At 45.3% G+C, this 11,449-nt stretch overlaps 3 protein-coding genes across 7 annotated transcripts; 2 read left to right on the top strand and 1 right to left on the bottom strand.

Moving 5' to 3' along the window:
• The first annotated feature begins 585 nt into the window (after positions 1-585).
• On the top strand, positions 586-4,040 carry LOC120661834 (40S ribosomal protein SA-like). Its single transcript, XM_039940817.1, has 5 exons — positions 586-829; positions 2,442-2,704; positions 2,790-2,987; positions 3,065-3,269; positions 3,738-4,040. Exons 1-3 carry the CDS (start codon positions 682-684, stop codon positions 2,919-2,921), a joined length of 543 nt encoding a protein of 180 aa, XP_039796751.1. The 5' UTR covers positions 586-681; the 3' UTR covers positions 2,922-2,987; positions 3,065-3,269; positions 3,738-4,040.
• Positions 2,934-3,829, top strand: LOC120662926 (40S ribosomal protein SA-like). Its single transcript, XM_039941974.1, has 3 exons — positions 2,934-2,987; positions 3,065-3,269; positions 3,738-3,829. The coding sequence occupies exons 1-3, from the start codon at positions 2,934-2,936 to the stop codon at positions 3,827-3,829; spliced, it is 351 nt and encodes a 116-aa protein (XP_039797908.1).
• Positions 4,041-4,643: 603 nt separating the features above from the next.
• Positions 4,644-9,429, bottom strand: LOC120661833 (peroxisomal (S)-2-hydroxy-acid oxidase GLO4). 5 transcript variants are annotated; one of them, XM_039940813.1, is made up of 12 exons: positions 9,270-9,429; positions 7,441-7,591; positions 7,242-7,366; positions 7,100-7,146; positions 6,930-7,007; positions 6,715-6,839; positions 6,393-6,456; positions 6,216-6,278; positions 5,729-5,798; positions 5,509-5,609; positions 5,207-5,311; positions 4,644-5,102 (listed from the first exon to the last, which is right to left on the bottom strand). In XM_039940813.1, exons 2-12 carry the CDS (start codon positions 7,584-7,586, stop codon positions 4,923-4,925), a joined length of 1,104 nt encoding a protein of 367 aa, XP_039796747.1. In that variant the 5' UTR covers positions 7,587-7,591; positions 9,270-9,429; the 3' UTR covers positions 4,644-4,922. The 5 variants fall into 5 exon arrangements, with proteins under 5 accessions (XP_039796747.1, XP_039796749.1, XP_039796748.1 ...); XM_039940815.1 differs by having other exon boundaries at positions 6,972-7,007; XM_039940814.1 differs by lacking the exon at positions 9,270-9,429 and adding an exon at positions 9,091-9,220 and having other exon boundaries at positions 6,972-7,007.
• Positions 9,430-11,449: the final 2,020 nt, after the last annotated feature.

The following is an 11,449-nucleotide window of genomic DNA, read 5'->3' as shown; positions in this document are numbered from 1 at the left end:
CAACCTCCCTGGGAAACCTCACTAAACGGGACCTGCTGATTCTGTCCAAGAATCAGTTCACATGGATTCTGTCCAAGAATCAGCTCACAGGTCCGCTCCCTCATGAGATTGGGTTCTTGGCGAACCTAAGCGCCCTGCTTTAAGAGATGGTGACGCCGTCGGCCTCTCGACGCCGGTCCAGTTGCTGGTGCACGGGGTGGTGCCCGGCCGCCACGAGCTCAGCGCCGGCGGGGCGCCTCCTCGCAGGGTGGACTTCCAGCGGAGGCTGATGGCGATTGGGAGACGCCGACGGCGTCACCATTTCTTAACCGCCACGCGGGCCTCCTCAATGACGGGTGGGTCTGATGCCACGTCCTCGGCGCGGGACACGTCGTCATGCCGACTTGGCGCCACGTCAGACTAAACCGCCCAAAAATAGTCTCCGGGAGGTCTCGCGCCTGGTTTGCATAGTCCAGGTGGAAACAAATTCGTTTTTCTGACTTTAGGGAGGAAACGTGAACTCGCCCCCAAAGTTTGGGAGGTAAAAATGACTTTTTTCTATAAAAAGTGCAGAGCGTCAGCCCCTCGCGTCCTGTCGCGCCGCCGCCTCTCGCAGTCTCGCACGTGTGCGCCCCCATCATCCTGCTCCGGCTCCCTCGCGCACGGTGCCTGCGCCCGAAACCCTCAGCTCCAGCAGTGACGATGGTGGCAGCACCGGCATGCGGCGCCGCGCGGGAGCTCGCCCGTCGAGAGCGGTACATGCAGATGATGCTCGCCGCCGAAGTCCACCTGGGCACCAAAAACTGCGACTTCCAGATGGAGCGCTACACCCACATGCGCCGCACTGACGGTATCAATCCGATCCGATCCTCTCGAATCTAACCAATTGTTTACATCGAATGCGCGACGAATTAGATATATTAGTTATAATAGATCTGTTCATAATATCTTCTATTTGGATCTTGTCATGCCTATGCAGATATTTTGTTGCGATGTGTATTTTAATAGAGGGTAAAATTGGATCTATACCACTAAAAGTACTCATTATTAGATATTAGCGAAAATGTCCGTGCGTTACTACGGACTGATGTTATATAAATATATTATTTGTTATTTTTGATATCGCAACAAAAAACTATGGTTGGTCCATGCTAAAATATCATCGATGCCACTGCCTTGTGCTTATAAAAAAGTCTAAAACTCACCGATTATCCTGTCAAAATAGATCACCAATTTTATTTTGAATAAAACGTCGCAATCATTACATAAAAGCATTGTTATATCCACTGGAGTTAAATGAAGTAGTTGCCTTCTGCTCGCATGAAACACAACCTTTTCTATTGAAATTGAACACAATCCGGAGGAACACACGGCTCTATGTCTGACCTTCTGCTCACTTGAAGAGTGCCCTGCATTAGTGACAATATACTTCTCAATCTCCTTCTGCTTATATTTGGCCGTATCATCTTTTTGCTAGTATAGATTATAGGTACCTTTTCTGGTCAGGCCATTCGGCACTACACATATATTTGGCCATATCCATCAGAAAGAAAATAAGTGCAATAGAAATCCTAATAGTTGGGCATGATTATATTAAATAAAAACATGTACACGTTCAAACGTTCTGCTTCAGATCAGAGGAGGAGGGTGCCTCTGATCTGGCTTGTGGCAGCGAGGTTCGTGGCTCGTAGCAGCCATCTATCTGGTTCCGCCAGCCATGGTAGGCTCCGTTACCATCACCTAGGGATGGAGCCTGTTGAAACGTTGATGAAGCTGGAATGAGGGGTGGGTTGTGGGTATAGAATTCTTTTCTCAGCAAGGGTACAACTGTCACAGTTAACATGGAGTTGACAGAAATAGTAAGCTACCAAAAAGTGTCATCTTTTAATGGTATATCTCTATATTTGAATCTTTTGATGGTATATATATCCAAAGATGAGTTCTTTTAATGGTATGGATCCAATTTAAGATAAGTATTGATGTGTAAGGCATTTTAGTTGGTAGTGCTCCCGTTGGTAGATGTGTCTCGTCCTTTGGTAGCGTTTCAAGTACTACGTGTTTCGGATTGTAGTCCGTTTCAAATCGTACTCAGCATCTTAGGCCTTGAGACTCGTCTAGCATGAGGATTTGGAGGTCACTGGAGTGATTGTGGTATCCATGTGTGTAATGTCTAGCTGCTATGTATAAATGCTCATCGCAATCTTATCTCATAAATATGAGCTGTGGGCTGAGTTCATAGATATTATCCAAATTTAAGGATCAATTGACTGATATTGGAGATCTTATGTCTATGTTGCTGTGTTTGTTCACGGGAATTTATGGTAAGAAAGTCAAGTGGTATAGTGCCAACCCGAGTTGCTTAACGTTGAGCAAGTTTCTTTGTCACTTGACCATGGTGAACTGCAAGCTAACAAGTGGTGAACTGCTAGTTAACACGAGGGCCTTTCTATACTATGTTTCAGGTATTTACATTATTAACCTTGGAAAGACCTTGGAGAAACTTGAATTGGCTGCGAGAGTGATCGCTGCAATTGAAAACCCCAAGGACATCATCGTGCTGTCTGCTAGGCCATATGGCCAGAGGGCTGTCCACAAGTTTGCGCAGTACACTGGTGCTCATGCCATTGCCGGCAGGCACACTCCTGGTACATTCACCAACCAGTTGCAAACCTCTTTCAGTGAGCCGCGTCTTCTTATCCTGACTGACCCCAGGACTGATCATCAGGTGAACTTATCTGTTAAACCAGTGTATGTAGGTCAGTTTGTCAACTCAGAATGCTCTTATATCTTCTTTATCAAACTGTGTACAGCCCATTAAGGAGTCTGCACTTGGAAACATCCCCACAATTGCCTTCTGCGACACTGACTCACCTGTGCGCTATGTGGATATTGGCATTCCTGCAAATAACAAGGGGAAGCAGAGCATCGGCTGTCTCTTCTGATTGCTTGCTAGGATGGTCCTTGAGATGCGGGGTACAATTCTCCCAGGACACGAGTGGGATGTCATGGTAAGCTAACACAATCTGAACTAGTATCTTTCTTGCTAATGTTTGGCTTGTAGAAATAAGATATTTTCCTGTTGCAGGTTGATCTTTTCTTCTACAGAGACCCAGAAGAAACTAAGGAGCTGGAGGAGGAAGAGGCTTTGGTTGCTCCTGACTATGGTGCTGTTGCAGAATATGCTGCTACAGGGACTGACAACTGGGGTGGTGATTGGGGGGCTGGTGATACTGCAGCTCCACCTGCTGGCGCTCCTGCACCAACTGGTGCCGACTGGACTGCTGCTCCAGGTCTAATTCTTCTTCTTCCATAATAATATAATTTGGTTATATGTATGCTCATAGTGTTTTGTCTACACATGCTTAGTTTTGTCTAGGATACAATTTTTTCTTGATACTATCAGTGTTGAATGTTCTACCTTATGCATATGCCTATAAGTGGCTTGATGCTCGGTCTAAGCAAGAAGTTGACACAAGGTGAAGCTTTGATATGTTTTTTATGAGATAGATGAAGGTTTATTGGAATTTGCTTGTTTCTTTTATCTTCCATGCTTGCCCAAATTCTTGTTTCGGGAAGTTGAGTAAATCATTTATTTTAACATGGCCTGCGAGTAATGTTGCTATGTAGAATTGTAGATTTCCCTCTTCTGGCGTGTTGTCTGTTTTGTGCACAGACCTGGACACCGGTAACTGCCTTGATGTGGTTTGTTTTGTGATGGTAGCCTTACAAGTACTTGTATGCTTTCTTCTGAACTGCAGCTCCTCCGGCTGAAGGTGTCTGGGATGCAGCTGCTGCCCCTCCTGCAGCAACCCCTGGATGGGAACAAGGTGTTGCCCCCGTCGCCGCCTGATGAGCTGAAAACTGAGTTACATGTGATCAGAATTTGTTGGTAGACACTGCTCGAGTGGCATGGATTTTTTTTTTTACTGTAATGAGTTAGATGCAAATCAATTTTGTGTTATTGACTCTGCTGGGACAGCGAGTAAACCGGCCCTTTTTTGTTACCTCAAATGGATAGCACTATGTTAAGCGCATTTTGAGAACCGTATATCGTTCATTGCAGAAAATGTTTTGCCTGCTCGCTGATCGTGTGCTCTCTGTTTCTCTGAATTGTCATTGTTGTAATGTTCGGGGACACGGACATAGCACCCAAGATCTCGGCGCATGGTGTTTGTTGCTACTCTGTCACTGTCACAGGATCACAGCAGGGCCCTGATCCGGTAGCCCTCAGTCTGGACTTGCCGGCTGGTGACCTCCGCCACGCTCCGGCAGTCGCAGAGCGCCATGGCCAGCTCCAGCACGCTGCTAAGCATCTCGATCCGATCCCGCAAGCCGCCGCCCCCTTCCCTCGTGAGAGTGAGATCGACGCGCCTCTTCCGCGTGCTCCGTCCCCTGCCCGTTCCATTCCTCCGCCGTTCGCTCAGCCCGGTCTGCGCCGCCGAGCACGAGTGGCACGCGCGCCCCGTCGTTTGGAGAGGGATCCAGCAGGCGGTGAGCAAGCGGGAGGGGCGCGAACGCGCCACACACCAGGAGACCAGCAATGGCGGACCCACTCTGCAAGTCTGCACGCGGCGCCGACGAGCACAACCATGGCTGAAGCGGCAGCGGCGCCGTCTAGCCGCTGTCACGGTTGATGAGCTGAATGGAGTTGCTTGTCATCGGAATTTGGTGCTTGAAAGTTGCTTATTTACCTCACCATGTTCTCATGTTATTCCAGAAGTGGATCCCAAGATACAATGACCAAGTTCTCACAGAACAGAGAGCTTAATCCAGCACAGATTCTGCTAACCTTCGTTTGGGTATTGGAAATGCACAATGGCTTAACTTTTGGAGCGATCAATCAATGTCACATGCGTGCGCTCACATTCACATCGCAACCCTGACACTAGATAGGTAGACGGGCGGGCAGTCTCCATGTATCTTATCTAAAGTCAAAGGCAGGCTCACAGCAGGGCCCTGATCCGGTCGCCCTCCGTCAGGACGTGCCGCCTGGTGACCTCGGCGACGCTCCGGCAGCCGCAGAGCGCCATGGCCAGCTCCAGCTCCCGGTTCAGCATCTCGATGACGTGCCTCGCCCCGGCCTCCCCGCGCGCCGCCAGCCCGTAGAACACCGGCCTCCCCACCTGCAAACCAAATCCTCGTCAGAATTTTCCACGGTCCCCGTCTTCCCAAGGGAATTTTCCATGGTCCCGAACATGAATTAGCTCGGCCAGGGTCGGGCTTGTACCATGACTGCCGTGGCGCCCAGCGCCAGCGCCTTGAACACGTCGGTGCCCCGCCGGACCCCGCCGTCCACCAGCACCGGCACGGCCCCCGCCACCGCCTTAACCACCTGCAACGACACCCCGGGCCACTGTCAGTTCCGGCAGCTCCGCGCAGACGACCACCACCGTACGTCGCGGTAACAGCACGCCGCCGCGCCCTCATCACGCTGGCTGCGGGCTGCACATGCATGCCCCGCATTTGCATGTGGGCCGCGTGTCCGGAGTCCGGACTCGGGAGATGAATGCGGCCCGCCGGCGGCGTTACCTCTTCGAGCGCGGAGATGGTGGGCGGCGCGTAGTCCAGCTGCCGAGCGCCGTGGTTGGACACGATCACGCCGGCCGCCCCAACCTCCACGGCCTTCCTGGCTGTCAAACGCCGCCGCAGAGTCAGCGAGTTCAGTGACCATACCAAAGCACAATTGCTCCGATTCAGCACTTCGTATGCAGTCCAACACTGATATTATTATGGTAATTCAATTCATTACCGTCCTCGGCGGTGACGATGCCCTTGAGCAGGATCGGCAGGCTGGTTATGGACTTGAGCCACTCCACGTCCTGCAACCACAGTTCAGGACACACACACACAGCATCAACCACTCGCCACTTAATTGCTAGCAAGGCCACTACATCTCGCCCATCACGCCATTATCGCCGGTACAGGCCATTCAAGGTCGCTGTAGGCTGTAGCCAAGTACTGATGCATGCAATTCAAAGAGCAGTACGTCTACGTGTCCATGGGGCAGGAGCAGGACGCCGGTAGGCGTAGGCCGCCATTTCTATACCAGCAAGCTGTATTCACTGTTGTCAGAGCAGGCTTTCAGGATCCTGCGTACAGCTCTGATGATGCCTGATGCGGACGCGTCCTTTGCATCCCATAACTGTTCCATATGCTCGGCAAGTATTGTGGGCACATGCTATGGAACCCAAGATTTATGGAATTTATGGGGGTTGAGCTGTGTTCTCTGTGCATACCTTCCATGACAAAGATGGATCCAGCGTCTCATGCGCGAATCTTTCCAGCTTGGAGCCGCCTTTCTGATGATCATAAGAAGATAATGGTTCAGTCTTCCAGAAGGAAAAGGAGTTCATCCACAATCAATAGATTCCTATGCCGTTCTAACCAGTAACCAGAGCGAATGTTTCACTCACACTGTCAATATCATCATCGAATGACATCAGGCCTTCAAGGTTTGCCATTCGTGGAGCAACCATCCTGCATCAACGATCTGCTCAGTTACAGAACATCACCAAAAGAAAGGAAATTTTTGTGACACCCTGACCCTCAAGCGGCAAACTGCTCTACATAAATATCTTGACGATCTAACATATGGCATGTGAAGGCAGTAGCTTATCAAAATTTAACCTTCTGTGAGTAACGATAGGTTACCACAATAATGACTTGTGATTTGTAAAACAACAAATTTCAAGTGAATGTTCATGAAAATCGGGTTAGATAACCCGCACTGCATACTTGTTTCTGATATCGGCTTCACGCCTACCGAGCACAGGCGTGTCAACTGTCAGAACAATTGCCTTAAATCCTAAACTTTCAGCCCGTCGCACCAATGTTGCTGAAACATCCCTTCTCCTGTACACCTAAGGTACACAAAAGAAATATAATTCAAAGTAGATGCAGATAGAGAAATTTACTCAAACTCTCAAAGAACATCAATATCAAGATCATACATATAATTGATAAAAGCGAATGGCGTCACAACTGGAGGCAACCTCCTCGATTTTGCAGCTGGATCCAAAGGAAAGAACCTGTATGACATATACGAAAGTTTTAACAGTCACGGAAGGCATAAAGGTTAGTAGTACATCAGATTATGATTAGAAGAACAATCAGTAGTTACCATTATGGTGTTACATGCTGCTGCTGCTCTCGCTGTGGCCACCTCCCCTAAGATGAACATTTAACCAAGAGTTATGGAGATAGCACCAGTCGTTAGGCAATATAACGTATCATTTAAAACTTGATTGACTTGAGCTTTGTACCTTCTGGATTTGCTAATTTGTGTGCTCCTGTTGGAGCGACAATTATTGGCGATGGCATATTATATCCTAACAAGGTTGTAGACATGTCTATCTTGCTGACATCTATAAGAACCCTCGGACGTAACCTGTGGGATTCATGCCAAAAAGTCAGGTCCTACTTCTTAATGAGGTTTAAAATTATTGGTTTGGTGCATCGTACAGAATTCTTCCATATGCTGCAATATTCTCCCTCAGTGTGTACTCATCCTCCGCTCCCCCATTGATATAATCATAGTGCATCTTCGGTAGTGCTTTCTTGGCGAGTTCTTGATACTCCCGGACATTGACTGGTAGATTATCCTCCATTTTTGCTACATTAAATTCATAAAAAGGTCATTCTTGACACTGCAAGTACCTGTGTTATGCTTATACAGAAAATTATAGAAACAAAACCATCAATATGTTCGTTTTTCAGCACAGTCCAACATTTCATTTTGGACGCATATCAAAACTTTGGAATACTTGTATGTTTCAAAGATAAGAATAGTAGTATATGCATTTTAGATCTTGCCTATAAGTTTTTGGAATAGACACTTAGCACTTTATGTTGTTCCTCAGACGTTCAAACTAATCCAAAACCTGTAGATTTCCTAGAGTTTATAATATTGCTTTTCTCTAAGAGTACATAATAGATCAAGAATCGTTTCAAAAAAAAAAAGATCAAGAAAGAACCCTACATATTGGGCATAAGAATTTTTAAGACAAGCAACCTAGTGTGGCCAAACTACAATCCTTGGGTACAATCTGCATATGGTTTCAGGGAAGACAGTACATTCTAATTTGCATTGGTATTTTGTACTGCGAAAATAACTACTGCAACTTATACCTTTTGTTGTGACTCCAGCTACATCTAGACACAACAAAGCACAGACAACAACAAGGCGGCAAAAATGGCTATGAGGACATCTAGTCATGATCTGCAACGTACAGTGGGAAATGAAAGGGCAATAAGTAAACTAAAATGACTGAAATCACTGTATGACCTAGACCCGGTCTTACTCATCTCACTGAAACAGAACCCAGTCTGTCCAGTTCTTCATCATACTTCAGAGACAAGTGCACTGACATGATAAATACGTATATTTTGATGTATACCACTGCTATGTCAAATATGTAAAGACTTAGGAAGGGAATATTTCCATTTTCACAAGAGATGTCCCCCAGGCCCCATAAATGATAAGGTGGGTAACATGGGTTAAGCTTGCTGGGAAGCAGTGGTACTTGAACACAAAATGCCAGAGTCCTTTATTTCTCGTCATATTCAAGTGTCTGACATGAACAGAAATATTTTAGCTGAAGAAATAGTTGCATCAGGGCACCTACTCTTTCTGAACTTTGAGTTAACTTCCTCTCTACCTTGAAGGCCCAATTAGTTAGTTAGAGTAAGCTAATTCAGATCTAGCTTAAACTGATGTGGTTACTACAGTTTCGAGACACCTGTTCTTCGAAAAATACTGAAGCTTGCAGACATCTTATACACATACTGCTACATCCTGCTGAAGGCTAAAAAACTGATATAATTAGAAACGACTAAGCTTCTGCAGGACTGCAAAGCACAGGGAAACCCAGATCGCTCGTCCTAATAATATTCAGGTCCAAAGTGGTAAATTGAAGCGGCGATTATTAGAAGACCAAGGAGGTCAATGGAAGTCCACAACACAACTGAAAGATATTTTTTTTCTGACGAAATATAACTGAACGGTGCCCCACTGAGTTCAAGATAAGCCCGAATCGGAGGAACGGCGGACAGTGGTGCGGACTGTACAAAATTGGCAGGCCCTCTAGCATGGCAATCCCTTTAATTGCTTACAGTTAGGGAGCATTCAAGATTGCCGCAGCATCTAACATGGCCATCCACCTAGGGTTCCGCAAAAATCAAGAAGATGCACACAGGGGACTCTCCACGTGGTTGATTGAAACAGGGAACTGAGAGAAAAAATCTCATATGTGAGTGAATTGATGAAACAACAGTGAGTCGCAGCACCATACCTCTAGGGTCTTGGTTGGAGGAGGCCGGGAGGAAGGACCGCTATCGAGGTAGAGGATGAAGTAGAGTGAAAAGGCAGCAGCTTCCTCGGTCTTGCCTCCTCGGTGGGTGTGATCTGTGATGTCAGAAGCTCCGATAGAGGACAAAGCCCCGGTGCTGGGCCACACCCTGATCCTGCACTCTGAATCAAATTGACAGTCATGTTTCACTTACCGTCTTACTCTTTCCCCTAACACGCCATTAACAAAATGTCTTGCTTGGTCATGCAAAATCCTATTTTAAGTTGGTGACATCACTCTTTAAGAATAGCAGATGTTATGTTATGTAACGAAGAATGGCTTTGCTCTGTCTTGCCTGACTTTCGCCAAATACTACGAACCAATTCTAGCTGAATAGCCAGCATTTTTAATGGGCTAGATTGCAAGTATTAAGTGGATCATGTATCATTAGATAAGGAACTGTACAAGCAAAAAAGAGTTACTAATATATCGTAGTTATTAAATAACCAGCATATTCATGTGCCTGCCATTCATTACTTTGGACTTTAAGAAGCATGTCCCTTGAACAGGAGAATTTAAAACACCGTAGTCCTTCCGATCTCAGATTGTAGTACTCCTACCAGCCAGAAGCATTATCGAATCATTTTCCTTTCCTGGGACTGCAGAGTACAGCCCCGTGTTCTTCTGCTACCCTTGGAATTTACTACTGCTACCTAAACGTAGGACAATCTTGCTGAGACTTGTACAAATCTGAGAAATGTCTACAAAAAATTCTGATAAAGCTGCCAATTGCGATTGGTGATGTTTGCATATCAACAGTAGCAACCTATTGGGAAAAAATCATTTTTCAACCTTGAACTATCACGATCGTCCTGTACTCCTATTTTGGTTCTTAAACTACGAAACAGGACATCCTACACCTCCAACCAGGGCCGTACCGGCAAATTCGAAGGCCCTGTGCGAAACTATGAACTGGACCCTAGTACCATCGTTGCGCCTGCGAGTGCCCAGTGAAATCTGGAAGGTGGAAGTGCAGACGTGACTTGTGTCGTGCCTGGCGAGCGGTTATAGTGGAAGCGAAAAAGATTGCACTGCGATCTGCAGATTTGATTGAAAGACAATGGTCAAGCCGCATATTTCCTCTTCTATGACATATTTGGGCTACAGTTTGCTTCATATTAGATCAAAATATAACTAAAACAAAATCTACTATGTAACTATACCTAGTATACTCATTATATTTTGGGGCCCCTAAAATTTAGGGGCCCTGTGCGGTCGCACGGCCCGCACGGGCCTAGATACGGCCCTGTCTCCAACTACCGAAACCTTTCGAAAAACGATCTTGGCCTCAACCAAAAGCGGTTTTGCTACATTATAATTTCTGAATTTCTAGATTTTACACCTCTCTCAATTAAATAATGGAGAAAACATAGTTACTATTGTCTAAAAATCTTGATATTTTGGGTATAATTCAATATTCCTTTAATTTTTAGGCCAGCTAAACCTTTGATAAAAATGCATTAAAACATGATAATTCATACTTTTTTATTTAGTTCAATAAGGTATTTTTTGTTGGTCCAAGTTTTGTTGAAAATTTTGAATTCCTTCACAACGCTCAAATTTGATTATTTCCTCAAAATTCAAATTTTTGAATTTTTTTATAAAACTTGGACCAATAAAAATATTTTATTAAACTAAATAAAGAAGTATGAATTATCATGTTTCTAATTTATTTTTAGCAAAGGTTTAGCAAGCCTAAAAAATCAAGGAATTTTGAATTCTATCCATTTTAAAATTTTATAATTCAATTTTTTATGTCTAATGTAGCACATCTAGCAAAATTGATTCCTGGTCTCTTGTGCTGCCTATCAGGAAAATATCATGATTTCTAGATAATATTAACTATACTTTCCCTGTTATTTAATTGAGAGAAGTGTAAAATTTTAGAAATTCGGAAATTATACTGTAGCAAACGTCTTAGGTTGAGGTATGGGTTGTTTTTCGAACGGTTTAGATAGTTGGAGGTGTATGATGTCTGATTTTGTAGTTCTATAATCAAAATCGGATAATTATGACAGTTTAGGATTGAAAAATAAACTTTTCCCCAATCTACCAAACCCAACCATCAGCTTTCTACTGGACTGGCTTACCTCTCCGCTGGATCTCGTTGTCGTTGGTACAAG

The sequence above is a fragment of the Panicum virgatum genome, chromosome 2N (assembly GCF_016808335.1).
Source record: "Panicum virgatum strain AP13 chromosome 2N, P.virgatum_v5, whole genome shotgun sequence".
NCBI lineage: Eukaryota > Viridiplantae > Streptophyta > Magnoliopsida > Poales > Poaceae > Panicum > Panicum virgatum.
The sequence above is the reverse complement of the archived record's forward strand: the minus strand, read 5'-3'. Positions and strand labels throughout refer to the sequence as shown.